This window comes from Phoenix dactylifera, chromosome 11 (genome assembly GCF_009389715.1).
Source record: "Phoenix dactylifera cultivar Barhee BC4 chromosome 11, palm_55x_up_171113_PBpolish2nd_filt_p, whole genome shotgun sequence".
NCBI lineage: Eukaryota > Viridiplantae > Streptophyta > Magnoliopsida > Arecales > Arecaceae > Phoenix > Phoenix dactylifera.
This window is the reverse complement of record NC_052402.1, coordinates 3228155-3246254: the sequence shown is the minus strand read 5'-3', so window position 1 is coordinate 3246254 and position 18100 is coordinate 3228155. Positions and strand designations below refer to the sequence as shown.

The 18100-nt window shown below is 42.0% G+C and overlaps 2 protein-coding genes across 2 annotated transcripts; one reads left to right on the top strand and one right to left on the bottom strand.

Moving 5' to 3' along the window:
• On the top strand, nucleotides 1-3673 carry LOC103720660 (brassinosteroid LRR receptor kinase BRI1-like). The gene has a single exon (XM_008810486.4). It carries the CDS (start codon nucleotides 84-86, stop codon nucleotides 3477-3479), a length of 3396 nt encoding a protein of 1131 aa, XP_008808708.2. The 5' UTR covers nucleotides 1-83; the 3' UTR covers nucleotides 3480-3673.
• An 8082-nt stretch (nucleotides 3674-11755) lies between these two features.
• Nucleotides 11756-17215, bottom strand: LOC103720653 (probable WRKY transcription factor 13). The gene is made up of 3 exons (XM_008810476.3): nucleotides 16868-17215; nucleotides 16227-16493; nucleotides 11756-12178 (listed from the first exon to the last, which is right to left on the bottom strand). The coding sequence occupies exons 1-3, from the start codon at nucleotides 17140-17142 to the stop codon at nucleotides 12010-12012; spliced, it is 711 nt and encodes a 236-aa protein (XP_008808698.2). The 5' UTR covers nucleotides 17143-17215; the 3' UTR covers nucleotides 11756-12009.
• Nucleotides 17216-18100: the final 885 nt, after the last annotated feature.

Sequence of the window (18100 nt, the reverse complement as noted above, 5' to 3'; positions counted from 1 at the left end):
TTCGACTTAACCCCCGGCCACCTCCGGGACTCTGTCCGTCTCTAATGGCGGAATCCAAACCCTAGAAACGCTATCTTCCCGCCATGAGTGGAAGAGACCGAGACCTCGACGGCCCCTCAATGGACATCCTCCCTCTTCTCCTTCTACTGCTGCTACTCTTCCTAGGTCTTGGATCGAGCGAGTTCGGGGACTTGGAGCTTCTGAACTCCTTCAAGAGTTCTCTGCCCAGCCCCCAGGTCCTCCGGAGCTGGGACGCGAGCCAGAGCCCTTGCTCCTTCGCCGGCGTCAGCTGCAAGGCCGGCCGCGTCGTCGGCGTCGCCTTCCAGAGCATCGCCCTCAGCGCTGACTTCCGCTCCGTCTCCTCTTCTCTCTTGAGCCTTGGGAGTCTCGAGTTTCTCTCCCTCCGCTCCGTTAACCTCACCGGAAGTCTCTCAGCGGCGGGGTCCCTGTGCGCCGGCCAACTCGCCGTGCTGGACCTCGCCGATAATGCCCTCAGAGGGTCGGTCGCTGATGTTTATAACCTTGCCGGCACCTGCAGGGGTTTGAGATCGCTCAACCTCTCCGGCAACTTCGTCGGGATCCCTCCCGCCGGGAAAAACCCCTCCGGCGGCGGCGGGTTCTCGCTGGAGACCCTCGACCTCTCCTTCAACAAGATCTCCGGCGAGGCCGACCTCCGGCGGTTGCTCTCGAGCCTCGGCCTCCTCCGGCGACTGTACTTGACCGGAAACCGGCTCACCGGCGGGATCCCGGTGATTAGCAACTGCTCCGGCCTTCAACGCCTGGACCTCTCCGCGAACGAGCTTGCCGGCGATATCGTGGCCGGAGTCTTCGGCGGGTGCCGGAGTTTGAGCTATCTGAACCTCTCTGCCAACCACTTCATCGGTACTCTTCCCGCCGACCTGTCTTCTTGTTCCGCCCTGACCTCCCTTGCTCTCTCCAACAACAACTTCTCCGGCGTGTTCCCCTTCGAGACCCTATCCTCTTCCCTGCCGAATCTCGTGGTTCTTGACCTCTCGTTCAACAACTTCTCCGGGCCCCTTTCGAACTCGGTCTCGAAGCTCCCGATGCTGGAGCTGCTCGATCTCAGCTCCAATGGCTTCTCGGGGTCTCTCCCCTCGTCACTTTGCCAAAGCTATGAAACTAGCTTGGAAGAGCTCTATCTTCAGAACAACCAGTTCACCGGTCGCGTTCCGGAGTTCCTCAGCAACTGCTCCAAATTGGTCTCGCTCGATCTCAGCTTCAATTACCTCAGCGGAGCCATTCCCGCCGCCCTGGGCTCGCTATCTTCCCTCCGCGACCTCATCATGTGGCAGAATTTGCTGGAGGGCGAGATCCCGGCGCAGCTGTCCACCATCCGGAGCCTCGAAAACGTCATCCTCGACAACAATGGGCTGACGGGATCCATCCCGGCCGGCCTCCGCAACTGTACAAATTTGAACTGGATCTCGCTGTCGAGTAACCACCTGAGAGGCCCCATCCCCTCCTGGATCGGCCGGCTTGGCAACCTCGCCATCCTTAAGCTCGGAAACAACTCTTTCTCCGGTCCGATTCCGCCGGAGCTCGGGGACTGCAAGAGCTTGATTTGGCTGGACCTGAACAACAACCAGCTGAACGGGACCATCCCGCCGGCCCTCGCCAGGCAGTCGGGCAAGATCGCCGTCGGCTTGGTCACGGGGAAGCGGTATGTGTACCTAAAGAACGACGGGAGCAGCGAGTGCCGCGGGTCCGGGAGCCTTCTGGAGTTCGCCGGGATACGGCCGGAGGATCTGAACCGACTGCCGAGCCGGCGGTTCTGCAACTTCACCAGGGTGTACAAGGGGAGCGCCCAGTACACCTTCAACAACAATGGCTCGATGATCTTCCTCGACCTGTCTTACAACCAGCTGGTCGGCGAGATCCCCCGGGAGCTTGGGAGCATGTACCACGCCATGATCTTGAACCTGGGCCACAATATGCTGTCCGGACCGATCCCGTCGGACCTGGGGAGCTTGCACTATGTTGGCGTCTTGGATCTTTCTCATAATGCTCTCCAAGGTCCGATCCCGTCGTCCTTCTCTGGCCTCTCCATGCTTTCCGAGATCGATCTCTCCAACAACAGGCTCAACGGGACCATCCCTGTGTTGGGGCAGCTGGCCACGTTCCCGCGGTACCGGTACGACAACAACTCCGGCCTCTGCGGCTTCCCTCTCCCATCTTGTGAAGGGATTGCGGACGCCAGCTCGAGCGGCCAGCATCGAACGTCTCGCCGCCGGCAGGCCTCCCTCGCGGGGAGCGTCGCGACGGGATTGCTCGTCTCCCTCCTCTGCGTTTTCGGTCTCATCGTCGTCGCGGTGGAGGCCAGAAAGAGGAAGAGGCGGAAAAAAGAGAGCAATAATAACAGCTCAGGAGATTTCTACGTCGACAGCAGTCGATCTCACTCTGGCGCCGCCAACTCCAACTGGAAGCTGACGGCCACGAAGGAGGCCTCGAGCATCAACCTCGCCACATTCGAGAAGGCTCCTCGGAAACTCACGTTTGCCGATCTCCTCGAGGCGACCAGCGGCTTCCACAACGACAGCCTCATCGGCTCCGGTGGGTTCGGGGACGTCTACAAGGCCCAGCTCAAGGATGGCAGCGTCGTTGCCATCAAGAAACTGATACATGTAAGCGGGCAGGGCGACCGGGAGTTCATGGCCGAGATGGAGACCATAGGAAAGATCAAGCACCGCAACCTGGTTCCTTTATTGGGCTACTGCAAAGTTGGCGAAGAGCGGCTTCTGGTCTACGAATACATGAAGTACGGAAGTCTAGAGGATGTCTTGCACGACCGCAAGAAAGCCGGGATCAAGCTAAATTGGGCGGCAAGAAGGAAGGTTGCGGTCGGGGCAGCGAGGGGTCTGGCATTCCTCCACAACTGCATCCCCCACATAATTCACAGAGATATGAAGTCCAGCAACGTCCTCCTCGACGAGAACTTGGAAGCCAGGGTCTCCGATTTCGGAATGGCGAGACTTATGAGCGCGGCGGACACACATTTGAGCGTGTCCACTCTTGCGGGCACACCAGGTTACGTCCCACCGGAGTACTACCAGAGCTTCCGGTGCACCACCAAAGGGGATGTCTATAGCTACGGCGTGGTCTTGCTCGAGCTGCTCACAGGGAGGCAGCCCACGGACTCGTCGGACTTCGGGGACAATAACCTGGTCGGGTGGGTGAAGCAGCACTCAAAGCCCAGAATCAGTGATGTCTTTGATCCAGAGCTATTGAAGGAGGGTCCTGGTCTGGAGCTAGAGCTCTTGGAGCACCTTAAAATTGCTTGCGCCTGCCTCGACGACAGGCCATCGCGGCGCCCCTCGATGCTCAAGGTGATGGCGATGTTCAAGGAGATTCAGGCGGGTTCGGCGGTGGATTCCACGGCCTCGGCCCCTCTACCCTCGGTTGATGGGAGTTTCGGGGTGGGCGATATGAGCCTCGAGGAAGGCAAAGAGGAGAAGGACTGAAGAGCGGGAGGAAATAACGACGGCAAAAATCCTCTCCAGAGGAGGGCACTTGGTTTCAGCCATCAGCCAGTTTTCCTTGTACAGATAAAAGTGATTTTCCTTCAAATCCCAAGTGTGCATTTAGAAATAATTCGGTGCTTCCTGTACCACCTTCGATCAAACTTTTGAAATCCTCCTTGCATATATTTTCCGAAGCAATTGCCTCTTAGCGTGGATTGGCGCCTTGCTAAGAAAAGCACAATTAGTTCCGATAAACTCAATTTGATTTACATGCGCCGGCGATGAGGAAGATGACCCATGCACAAAGTGTTTGTGCTCCAAAGTTGCTTAGAAGCTCTCTAGTTTATGCTGTAGATTACTTGGACCTCGTTGTCTCAAACATTTTCCCGTACAATGAAGTGCTCTGCCGACCGTCCCTTTGCACAGAGTTCCTCCTGCCATTTGACTGCTCTTCCCATGCGCCCTTTCCATCCGAAAGCAAGCTTCTAGCTTTTGTCTAAACTCTAAAGGACTTCAAATCCCAGTGATCATTAAAGGATGATACGCTTCGGGACTCTGTGGGGACACCAACGGCAAAACTGGCATCATACGTCTTGGTCACCAGGTGGGGTTGCATAGCTTAGAGCATATGCACTGCTGAACACCCATTCTGCCCCTACTCATGACTAGCTCATCTTTGTTCAGCGCTTTGACTGGTCAAAGGGTCACTCATTGCATTTGTCATCTTATCAAATCTCTCATCTGCACCGTGATTTCAGAGCATACGCACAGTTTTCTAATCAAAGCAAGCCATACTTACATCTGCTCATGCACAATATAGTTGTATATTAATAGCAGTTTGCCAATATATTATAGTTCTTTCCTGTTTAGAACTTCTGGCATTTTTAATCGGCATCCTCCATGCATTGTACTTCCATTCAAAGAAACTTAACCCAAGATTCTGTCATCGCATTCGATCGCTCATTTCATGATCCGATCGGGGAGAGAAAGATAAGTAGAAGAGATAGAATTTTGAGAATGTACGATTTAAATCTTCTTTTTTTCTTTTATTGATAATCAAAATATTAAGGTACATAACTTTTATTTATAATAGTGAAGTCCGTCCTTGTATAATTTGGATCGCATTTCTCTTTCTAATCCTACTATGACTCTCTTTTCTAAAATAGACATTATTAGTAAAAAAAATTGAAAAAAAATACAAATCTTGAGATGGTAAATCTTGATTATTATATCAAATCTGCCTTCTATTGCTTTACCCGATTCTTCTCGGATAGAAGCTACGTCCAGTCAAAATCTTACCTGAAAAGAAAACTTTCAGTTTGACTGGCTCGTTTGAGGCTCCAAACAATGAAATTTGGGTTCGATCACTAGGGGCGCTGCCTCCTAAAGAACGAGGCGTCATGTCATAAATTTCAAAACAATCTCCGATTTTTTTTTAAAAAAAAGATTATCTCAATCGAACAACGTATGACCTAGTTATGATTTTCGAAATTTTGGCATACGACTCAGCTTTCTGATATGGCGGATCTTACTTCTGAACTCTATCTAGCCCAGCTCGTAGTGGCTAAAATGATGCACATCGATGTAGAAATCATGTTGGATCATTAGAAAACTCTTCTTCTTTGATACGTGGCCGTCCCTCCCTTGGCCCGTCAATGATTCCACTGGTCAGACTGCCATTAGTCTCCTAGTCTCATTCCTCGGGAGGGAGTAGTTCACCTAATTACATGACTGCCGATGGAAAAGTACAAGTCTGTTGTATTGAGTCTCCAATGTACTTACAACCACATAAACGACTTAAATTTCTCTTACTATAATTGATGATCTCCTTATTATGACAAATCTACTTGACCATGATAAGCTCCTTGTTATAATTGGCACATTCCCTTCTCTCTCAAGTAGAAGAAGCCTGTCTGCTTCCTGGCATTCTTGAAGCTGTTCTCAATCCTTTTCGAGTATTCCAGTGGTTACAAAAACTTGCTCCCTACTGACCATTTACGTTCAATCTTTATCATGTAATGCAATTCGTATGTCTATGTTGCTGCACGAAAATTGAAAAAAAATAGTTTATTCTAAAAACAGGAGGGGAAGGCACTTTGAAGGGAGCTCTCCCACAGATACTTTGTATTAGGGAGAAACGAAGCATTGCTTGCTTCTTTCTTAAATCATCTCCGAAACTTTTCCCTTTTCTCCTTGGCTTGACTTAATAAATTGCGATCCATAAAATATCTTTGGTTCACCCAACTCAAGGGATCGATGCAGCTTCCTTGAAAGCTCACTGCATTCAACTCAACAGAGACAAGTACACTAATCTAAGCCTGCCTCCCTCTCCCTACAGTTTATTACTACAACTTGGATAGAGGCTAATGGACGTCAATGAAGCTATCCAAACAAACAAATACTTAAAAAAAAAAAAAGTTTGACGTGTTTTGCATGAGATTCTGTACATGGAACGACAACCACGTACTGACAGCCCCAGTGGCAAGCTGCTCAACGTTCGCCTATGGTTTGTTTGGGGTAAATGCTCGTCTGTGAGTGCTTGAGAAGGTTTCTGTGATGTTTTAATTAAGCTGCTGAGGAAGTTGCATGCCTTGGGAACTTGTAGCTGGATTCTTTGATGTAATGCTACATGGTTCGATCTTTGTGCTGGCATGTGTTGTGTCATTGTGTGTGCTCTGGCTCTGTGCTTCCGCTAGGACTGAATCCATAAATAACAATCGAACAAGTGAGTTCGTGAATGCCTTCTCCCAGACAGTGAAGGTTAAGTTTCAGAGGTGAATGATTCAGCACAGGCATATAATTTCACAGATTGGTGTAGATCAATAGGAGGCTGAGAGATTCAGAGGATAAAGCACTCGAAAGCGAGAGAGTTGGGATGTCATTGTTTCATTAAGAGACATGTAATCTTCTTTACATCCTCTCGAGAAGACATCCTGTCACAATGTTCTATTTTTTACAATGATTGGGATTTCATCAATCTAAGAACCGATCATAGCGACTGATTATAGACCTTTTTTTTTTCACAAGCCATATTTATATGCTAGCATTGGTCAAAATCACATGTACATGTTCATTTAATTTAATTCTTGCAGATGAACAACTGTGTACCATCTTACTAGGACTTAGCCCTCTCCAACCAACTAAAATATAATGAGAGGCAAATTGCAGTCCAATTGGCACATCTGTCGTCCTACTTCACGTGAGGAGAGAGGCATCAAAATATATTAATTAACGGAAGGACGGAGTCCTGACATAAGGTACTCTCTGCGTCACTGAATTCTTTCGTACATTTAGAAGTGCCCAAAAGTCTATCAGCCCGTAGCTAAAATAATCACAAGTTACTCAATGTTACGTTACATCACCAAGCAGAATGATGTTGCCAAGGGGAACAGCTCTACATCCATCTCTCTCGCTCTCCGTGCGCGCGCGCGCGCGGCCGCAATGGCCTTTTCACGGCAAGGGGTCAATGATTCCAATTCCCAAAGATGCCCCGATGGGATAAAACTGGCTGATTTTAAAAGCTAAGGAATAGAAAAGGGTGAGGTTTTCTCATTACTCATTACTTAGATCCAAGGGAATATCCATCCTAAATGATTACTTCCCTTTGATTCCATAAGACGCTAATATCTGTTCATTAGCAGCGAAAGAATTCTCCCCAATCCAAAACCACCAACAAGGGAAAAATGAATGGGAAGTGCCAATGACTGTGCAATGGCCCACTATTTACTGCTCGAATCCTCATCAAAAAGACCTTGTAACAAATACTACTCTCCACGTATTAGAATCAAAGGATCGAGCATAGCTGACATGGTAGCTAGCACAAGGGAATTTTTGGTTATGGCGCGTTGAAACGAAGAAGGACAACTATAGATGTGGAGATTAGGATTGAGAATGCCAAAGCTTTCTCTAAACTAGATTCATCCAATGTACTCTTGATGATCTAGAGTATTTGTTTGACTCTAAGGTTGAGGTGGAGCTAAACTCTTTTTTTTTTTTTTTGATAGGTCGAATAGATTATATACTAGTATATGAATATATCCAATAATATTAGAAAACAAGAAATGATTGAGGAGAGGAATGGTCTTGTAGCTGTTTCAAAGAAAACCACCAAAATGCTAAGCAATAAACAATGCAACCCAATCAACTACTCTATTTGCCTTCTTGTATTTTTTTCAGAATTTAGACGCCAGTAAAAGATGCCATTATAGATCTTATAATGGGCCATGCAATGATGGCTGGACTCATGGGCCTGCATGTTGTTTTATTTAGATGGGTCTGGTGCCCATATTGAGGCTAGCTTCCCGAGCAGATTCTCTGTTCTTAGTTGTACTAGCTCTTTTAAGATCACTAAGAAATAAAAAATAAAACTCCAAACCACCTGATTTTGGAGTTCTTTAAAAGATGCATCAAGGAATGGCTTGAGGTTGGAAGAGCTGGCTCCTTCTTTACCATGCCTGACCATTTAGCAAGTGACAATTAATGGACTCCACCCTGACCCCGCCAGCCTACCATGATTAAAAAGTTTCTTTCATGTTGCTGTGCCATAAAAGTGGGTAAAGCTTAAAGCCTACGGTGGTTACAGGTGGGGGAGCCTAGGCGATTACCGGCCATGACATGCTGCAGGTGCATGGAAGAAGAAGGAAGCAGCTTTGAGTGCTTAAGCAAGCTATGGTTCAAGCCTGCACATTGTACGATAAAGGCTTAGCCAAACCCAAACTGAAGGAATTATAGATGCATTTTACATCATTATAAGCATAGGAGCTTGTATCTTCGGCGAGCACAGGGTGTCACCGAGGTTTGTTGCGGAGTTTGCTCGGGCACATACCACGTAGATCAGCCCCACCCACCCTTCAGATAGACCTTTGATAGCTCGGGACATCTGGGGTTCCCTCTCTGCTCCGTAGCTCCTCAGATGGTATTTTCACCTGGGAGCCCCCACCCCCGAGCTTCCTCAAAGTCAATTTCGATGGGTCGATGCTGGATGGCGGCACGTAGGGCGGTGCATATTTTGTTATACGGAACCGCACTTCAGGGTGGTGGCGGCAGGTGGCTGCCAGCTATTTGACATGTCGGTTCTAGGGGCAGAGTTGCGAGCAGCCTGGGCGGGTCTTCGACATGTGTGGGTGGTGCTGCAGGCCAGTTCGATCATTCTGGAGGGCGACTCGGCCATATGGATTTCGGGGGAGGTCGAGGGATGAAAGCATAGACCATCCCTTGATCCGGGACATAGGGATGATGATGAGATGGGGGGCTTTCCAGGCCAAGCATGTATTCAGAAAAGCCAATGATGTGGCTGACTGGATGGCTGCCTACGCGGCCTACCACTCAGGGTACACCTTTTGGTCCGGAGATGAGGAGTTGCCACTGGCACTCCGCAAGCTGTTGTATTTTGATTTTATTGGGTGTATCCGTACATGTACTGTATGAAGCACCCGTTTTAAGCCAAAAAAAAAAGAAGACTGTCATTGTAAACAATAAAACTTCTATATTCCTAATCTTCTACTTAAACTCTCGAAAACTACATATTTGAACACTTTCCATGTTGCTCTTGTTTAAAAAAATCTAAGAAATAAATGAACTAGGCCGAACAACACATATGATGAAACAATTTTATTTTTCTAAAAATTATTTATAAAATTTTTAGTATTTTTGGAAGCATAGATTTTATGCTTTCAAAAAATAGTGAAAATAAACCCATCAAACAGTAAATATTTTGTCCAAATACTATCTCCAGCATCAGTCTCCATATGATGTTTCACTAATTTATGAAGAAATAAAAACTTAAAAAAAAAGTAATGACAAACAGGTCCATAGCCAGTCATCTTAGATCCAGCCTTTGATCCTTAAACTTACAAAGCTAATGAGATATTTTTAAAAAACTATAGAAATATTTTTAAAATAAGGATGGAAAACTTGACACGACCTGAAACAGTGAAACTTCACCCGAAAACCCCACCCAAAACCCAACTTGGCCCCACGTGGGTCAACTTTGGGTCAAAGTCATCTTTTACTTAGTGGTAGGTATGGTTCAGATTTTTTGACTCGTGCTTTGAATGGATCGGATAAGGATCATTGACCTGTCTCAAGTCATGAGAATAGGATTCTATTTAGATCAAAGTAACTTAAGTCAGATTGAGACATGATTTTGATATATTTTTTTTAAAAAAGAGTGGCCTTTTATTTAGTACTAGTTATTTAAATCATTTTAAAAATTAATTATTAAGAATTATAAAATTAATTATTAAGAATTATAAAAATTAGATTCAATAGACCATGTTAGGTCTATTAGAGTTTAAGTCTTACAAAATAGAACCCGTGTGAAATATAACAAATTTATTTTTTCATAACAATCATTCTTTTTCAAAAATAACAAGTTGTGAATTAATTAATCATTTTTTCATAACAAGTTTAGGTCTATTAGAGTTTAAGCCTTTTTTTTTATTTTGTGGTCAATTTGTTTAGAGTATAAAAGATATTTATACATTTTTTTCTTCAAAAAATCGATGTTAGACCAAATTTAAGTTTTCTAGAAAGTATGCGTTTTATATTATTTTTTTATAGTCAACTAAATATGTCATAACTATTTTTTCAAATATAATATATTCTTGCATCAACTTTTCAAAAAATACTTTCTAGTAAAATAATTTTTTTTCTGCGAACTAAACGAGTCCTACGCGTGCTAAGCTATATTTGCAGGAACTTACTAGCAAAAATCTTCTTCTTCTCCATTGAATGGATTTAAAGAATAAATTAACCTCATCCCAGGGATCAGCTGTCAATTTTTTGATTTTCTATTTTAAGATTGGAAAATTTTGGAATGTATTTTCCTTGAAGTACAAAACAAAAAAAAATCTATGAAATTTTTTTCCAAAAATATTCTTTTATTTAATACTTTAATAGCTCTTTTTTTGTTGATTTTCTATCACATGCTTTTTCCAGCAGAATTTTAGTTCGTGTTGGAAGTGCATATAAAGCACATTATAATTTTCTGTGATGTAAATTCAAGGTGTTGGATGAAGTGCTTGATAGAGGTGTCAAGAATATGTCAAGAAGCCATCATTCATCTATGCAATGTAAGCCGGAGTCCGAATGATTGCAACCAAAAAAAAAAAGCAATACATTTTTTCTTTAACTGAAATATTTTTAGCTACAAAGCCTAGAAGATTAATAACTAAGGTTTCCCTCACAAAATAATCCATCACCACAGATTATAGTTTTAGGCAACATAATTGAATTATCAGTTGAAAGCTAAGTTGAATATTGCCACTTGATTGCAAGTCAAGTTTTCTTGTACTATAAATTAGTGAAGGAACAACACATAATTTGCAAATTCTTCAAGTTTTTAAGATGGCAAGTATAAGCATTATCAAGAATCTATTATCTAACATAGAAAGTATCTCAAGAAACCCTGATCTTGATTACAGTCCAACTAGACCTAGCAACAAAACATACAACCATGTAATAGAACTTGTTGGCCTAATAGCACATGACAAATCTCTTAAATTTAAATGACAATAAGGGTTGCAAATGAACACTACTCTTTGGTGGAAAATATTGATTTCTTGTTAAACTTTTTTCCTTGCTTTTTTTTTCTTCTAATACAACATCTGTCACTTTATTGCAACTGATGCAGTTTTCAGATAATTTTGATTATAGATTAAGTTAGTAGATTCACATGCGCATCATAACCAGTATTTATAAATCTTTATAACTATCAGTAATATAAACATAAAGCGTTTAAGGACAATGAGTCTCTTTCTTTCCTTTCATGAGTTGGGATCTCCTAGACTTTGTACCTATTTCGTGTTGCTTTTTTAATCAGGTGCGAACCAACATAATCACTCATGATGAAGACCACTCAGCAGCCTCTCCAACATGCCATTCCAAATACAACTTACTTCGTTTTGCTCTAATTAGGGAGGAAAAAATGGCTTAAGTTGAACACCTTGTTTAGATGTTGTAAGTTCAAAAATCCTCAGCATTATCCATCTATGTCGCTATCAATTTATACATTATCCTGAGTTATTTAAAAACAAATGACCAAGGATATATAGCACATTCGACACAAATCAATAGTTTTCCTTTTGCTCTAGATCTCCCCTCATCTTATCAAGTAATATTTGATTTGCAGTTCAGTGCTCCAATCAAGGATGCATGTGTACCTGCTAATTATTGGTAATTTTCTATAGTTATTTTCCTCTGCATGTTCATCATAGCAATGATATGAACTCTACATGCAACTGTAGAAGTAAAAGAAGTTTCCAAATCCATAACCAAATTAACACCAGCTCAATTACACATCAAAATGAAGTACAACTGGGCATGGATCCCTCTGACTTCTGACTGGGTCCAACCCAATTCTAGCAGTTCTACCAGTTAGAAATTAAGTATAACTGGGGAAGTACTTCACAGATGTCCAAAAAACAAGCACATCTAATGGTTAACATTTGAATGAAGTGATCATGACACACAACCATCGCAGAAGTCTGAAAGGGAACTCACGAAGGCTGTATTGCACAATCTAAAGAGACTACCACAACAAATTGATATGATCTGAAGCCCGCGAGTCATCCTCATCATGTGAAGGAGAATGTGTGTGTCTGCCCTCATAAGTTGTGATGACCATCCGGGGATCCTCTGCAAATCTCTCAACCCTCTTCTTCACTCGGCAGTTGTCCTCTGTGCATCGGTAGTAGCTCCTATTCACAATGAAGTCATCTTCAGACAGTAGTATAAACTATTACCACAGTCAGCATTCAGGGAGAAGACAGATGCAATGCTCAGTAAAAAGGAAAAGAAAAAGAGGTTCTGCAAAGGATACAACCCCCTTCGCAAGAAGCCATAAATCGTTCATGGACTTCATTCTTGAGAAAAAAATGAGCCAAAGCCTAAATTCATCAAAGATTCATGAGCTTGATTATATTGAATGGTTAAGATATAAACTTGAAGAGTACTGCATCATTTCTTTCAAACTTAACGTTCGTAAAAGAAGATGACAGGATAGTAATAATGACGACGATAGTAGTAGTAGTAGTAATAAGAGTCACAAGAAATATGGTTATGGGGTGTTAAATTGATGCAATACTTATCAACAATTTGACTAATTATCACCAAACACACGCCCACACGGGTCCTCGCATACTCTCTCCATTCAAGCTCCGACATTTTTGTCAGACTAAGAATTCAAATCCATCCAAATCTAATTACAAGTATCATGATTGACCCATGGTCAACCTCTATGAACCTGTGCTGTAGTGTCCCCTAGTCCATATAGGCTATGGACCGAGTTTGCTCTAATATCATTTGTAACAACCCAAGGCATCACCTAAAAAACCTAGCCAAAAGATATATTTTAGATTCCTTAGTCCTGTATAAGTATCCAAGATCTCCTTGGCAAATAACAGATGTGGGACTAAAGACACGCTCACACGGATCCTCATAGCCATCTCCATCAGTATTTTCGTTACTGTGGGAGCCCCAACACCACAAAGAAACCACGAACAGAGATCACTGTACAGGATGTACCACCTGAAACCATCGCATTCAGACGTTGTGTGATGAGCTGCCATCATGGCTAAAACCACAGGATCCAGTTAGGATCCAATGCCCCATTAATGAGGTAACAGATAGCCGGGGGAAATAGTGTACGGTGACACGCCACTTGACGTGGAAGGAGGCCTATGTATTTCCCTGGCAGTGATGATTTCGGCATTGATGAGGCATCTTGTTGTTATATTTGTCTTCATGAATTAGGGTAGTTTACACACATAGAAAATATAATGAAAATTTCCAAGTTTGAGAGATGATATTTTCCCGAAGAAAAAAAAAGTGAGAGCTGAGACAGGTGAGAGCGGATTTATTTATTTATTTATTTATTTATGACTTTTAAATATGTGGTATCTCAAAACATAGATCATCAATGCTCAGGGTTAGATAGGATCTACACCTAAATAGATGAATGATGGGCCATGAAGTAGCACGAGGAAGGTTTCCGTTGAGAGGCTTTGTCCATGTACTCTTTTCCATATGAGTTAGCAAAGATAAAAATATCTACTTTCTTTCATCCCTCTTCCTTATTTTGTAGGGATTAGATATATATCAAATAATATATCAAAGTGAAGGCTGCTTTGAAAAACATTGTTCTGCAAAGCAGCTATTTTGTTGTGACCATCATCTAATTCAAGATCTTCTCATTGTACCAAGAAAATGGAATCCAAATGCTGACCAAGACTATATCAAAGTGAAGGCTGCTTTGAAAAACATTGTTCTGCAAAGCAGCTATATATTTTGTTGTGATCATAATCTAATTCAAGATCTTCTCATTGTACCAAGAAAGTGGAATCCAAATGCTGACCAAGACTGACTACATTTAATTTGGTTACAGATAGACCATTTTATAGCTCCTAATACATATTGATATCGATTTATTGTACCAAAGGAAATTGGTTCTTTCATGGTTGAGGAGCCTGGAAGAGAGTATCGATTCTTTCTTTGCATGACAGATTGTTCTTCCTTAAATTATGTTTTTCTTGAATCCCAATAATCAATACAGACATACTGGTAAGAATAATGGCAAAAAACAAATCATGATTGTTGATGCATGTATTCATATCAAAGAGGTAAAAACACTAGGTTCAGAGTACCATATAAGCTCAAAAAGTCAGAGTGTGCTGCATTACCCTGCTTCGCAGATCATGAGTTTTCTACTAATCATTTCCTCTTCTTAGTGTCATTTCTTTCCTAGAATATAGGCAGGAACGAGGAAAAGAAAACGAATTTTAAGTGAACTTGTGGCTCTTACATTATAAAATTAGACACATGAAAGCAGATGCTGCTTTTCTATAATTCAGATGTCTTTCCTCCCTAAAAATAAGACTTAAGAAATAGGATATGGATTAGTTATTCACATGGTGTGGTTTGACGTAACTATTATATCAAACGCCTGCTGTGAGCTGCTAGCCTTTACTCTCGAAATGAGGTTTTTTTTTTTTTTCTTTCTTTCTTGAGGAAAAAAGTCGTTTCTCAAAATGTTGTCCCTAACTATGAGTATTCAAGAAACTTGCAAATGTTTCATGTAAAGGGCTATCTAGTTCAATCTCACTTTGAAGTCTGAGTATTAGGAGAAGATCCAGAAGGCCAAGTTCTTATTATTTATTTAGTTAGTTAGTTAGCTAGCTAGTTATGAGAAAGATGGGAAACCTTTCACTACTTCATTAGGACTGAAAATGGAGAAGGCTGATAGAGTTTTCTGTTCTTGTTTTACATCCGATGTTTTGCTGGTTTCTGAGATTTCCTCTCATTCACTTGGATTTTCTTGTAACATCGGTTTGGATTTTCTTGTGAGCAGTGTAAACGATAATGGGAGCCTGATAAAAATTACTGTTGGTTTTCTATCGGTCTTTATATATTTCAAGTCTGTTCAACTGAATCAAGGGTCATCCATGGACTCTATGGTAAATACAAGATTATGCCGTTTTGTCTTAATGCTACAGCTATTCCTAGGTTTAAACAGTTGATGCAAATGATCTTATAAACATTAGTTTAAGCTTGAAATTAACTTCTTGGACGGCCTCTTATAGTCTCTGAGACTTTGATGAATGTCCTAAGACATATCCTGATTTCTGCAGCAGTTCCTGTGTGTATGTGACCATGTAGTTGTGAGCCTAGATAACGACTGTGAATGTAGTCATCAAATCTTAGTGACAGAGAGGAGTCCATAATATTTTCCTATGTTACTGAAATTCTGACAAATAAATTAATTCACGTAAAAGATGAATGTTAACACTAAACTACATAAATCAAAGAATTTTTAGATGGGAAATAAAAATAGAAAATTTGCACATAAAGCAATGTTTGCTAAGAGATTGATGTTTTAGAATCCAAAACCCCGTGCAGCGTTAAACCTAATAAAAGTTGTATATTGGTAATCATGCATCTAATTCTCTTGTCGAGTATGATAAATATACTCTTAAAATTGAATATGAAGTAATTGTAAAATATTAGTATATAGCCTTCTGATGTATGAACAAATATAGTTCCTTGACTTCAAAAGGACTTATTCTATCCAAGTCAAGAGCTAAAAACAAATAATTCATGTTATATTTATCAAAATCTCATAGCGAAAAATATGTCATACCCTTCCTATATAGATCTCCTTGATTTAACATGGTTTCCGGAGCTAATATGTACCTTATTCGGATGCATATTGGTATCATAACTTAATGAAACAAAGTTTTAGATAAAGAAACCTAATTCTCCTTAAAAAAGATATGGGGCCATAGTGTGTTTTGCCTGTTTCGGTTGTTTCATTGGCAAAGTCATGAAGGTCATGTCACGACTCACAAATCAATAAAGCATGGCATCTATAATCCACCAAGCATCACAGAAATAAAAAGATGATTATTTCTCATGTCAAGTCTGTCAAAACCGATGCATGCATGGGGGTGCGCAAAGTGTGCCGCGAAGGCTTTTTATGCCTGCATGGGATCCTTGCTTTTGTCTTTCAGAAAACCTACGAGCTGAGAACGGGAAAGTGATGCGTCCAAAGCAATAAAATAATTCATGGACAATGCACAGTAAATCTAGTCTCCTGCCGTCGTTACCATGCAGGCCATTAAGATTAAGAAAAAAAGATTAAAATATATAGCCGAGACTGGATTCAGGCTGCAATATGAGAAAAAGGAAAGAGAAAGAGGCCCGAACAGAGTGCAGTCCGGCCCCCTTTTTTTTTCTTTTGTAAAGGTATACCTCGGGTGTTGGGTGTTCTTTACAAACTTCTGGCCGTACTTCCGCCACTTGTAGCCATCATCCAACACATCCACTTCGCTCAAGGTTTTGAAGCAAAATCTTGGGTCCCTCACGTTCTTCCTTGTCTTCACCTTCTTCATTCCTATAGCACCAACTGGTAGTCTATGGATGTCATGATTACTACTATTGTTTTTCTTGTTGTGATCATCCTCTGCGCCGGCTGATGATCTCTTGTCACCTAGATCCCCCTCCTGTTCACTCCATGACCTGGAAACCACATAAACAACCAGAACTCATGAAGGAGAGGGAGAGGGGTGGGGGGGGGGGGGGGGGGTGGGCGAGAGAGAGAGAGAGAGAATTGTTTTGATGTGAAGTTTTATATATTAGATGGAAAATAGGGGAGAGCTTTCTGATGAAATTCTCAAACAGTAGTCGTTCTGAGAAGAAGAAGAAGAACCAAACTTTGAACCCTCAGAAAGGAGGTTGCAGCATGCATGGAGATCGAAGAGACAGCAAACCAAAGATGTCTTCAACAAAGATTTTGTGGAATTACTGATGAAGTAGATCGCATATATAGGAGTAAACGATTATGGATATCTTTTTGCACCTTATTTTGTTCTGGGATGTTATAGGGTTCTTACCATAAATTATTACTAGATCTTTGCTCTGAAGAAGCTCCAAATTGACCTATACCATCATCATCAGAGGGCGCAGCCCTATATCGGGGTAGCATGGAAGGAAGGCCTTCCCTTAAGTAAGAGGCAAATCCTTTACCCATGTCGAGGCCTCCAGTAGTTTGCTGAATCCCATGTGGAGGAAAGCTCGGATGAGAGAGAGGTAAGATCTGGGCGCAAAAGCTCATGTGATCCTCCACCAACCCTTGGTTGAGGACAGCACTGACTTTGGAAGGAAACATCTCCCTTTGCTTTCACCCTCTTCCAGTTTTTCTTCTGCAGGGAATGTGGTGGAGAACTTTCAATAAAAGAGGACTTGTACAGGAAGCCCGATGCTTCAATGTGGAGTACCATCCCATGTTCAGTTCAATGGCCAAATTGTCCTCCACCAATTCGAAGAATGACAGCGTTAGGATCTTCTGTGAAACTCTTGGACAGTGATCATGTTATGATGCCTCCATCACCTTAAAATATTATAACTGACATTCCCCAGAGAGGTAGAGGACTAATATTAGAGTCCCACTTTAGCTCTTGGATACGGTTCATCTTTACCGACACTAACAATCACTAGAGCCCCCCTCTCTTCTCGAAGTAGGATGTCCTATATATAGAGCCCACCTCATGGTCAGAGAGGACAGTGTGAAATGATCGGGCAGATTTTTAAGATACTAGATCGATCTAATATCAACTATTTGTGAGTTGATGTTATATCCCGAGTTAATGCAGTTGTTGGTAAGAAGGAAACATATATATGTTATGAAATTTAGCTAGATAGCTAGTTGGTGAATAGGAAAGGTACCTAATTAAATAGGAAAGCCCTACATCATCGGTTACATCATTAATTTTATTGTTAAATTTCTGATGTTTTATTTCATTACGATTAAAATTTTTATGGTATTTATTGTTTTATGTTGATTTTATTTTGAGATGTCTAAAAGAAGTACAGTTCTTCTGAATAAAGTAGTTATTTTATTAAAAGATACATCCAAGTTTTTTTAGGCTTGCTTTTTTTTTTTTGTTAAAGTGCGTACCCTTTGGTAAAAGAGACATAGAGGGATTTTTGTAAAGAACCACAAGTAGCCTAAGAGTGCGAGGTGTGGTTTACCCTAATGATAACACCTTTTTGCTTAGCAATAAGAGATCTTAAGTTTACGAGTCTCTGAAATACTTAGCTTAGGTAATTTCAGCTTAGGTGAATCA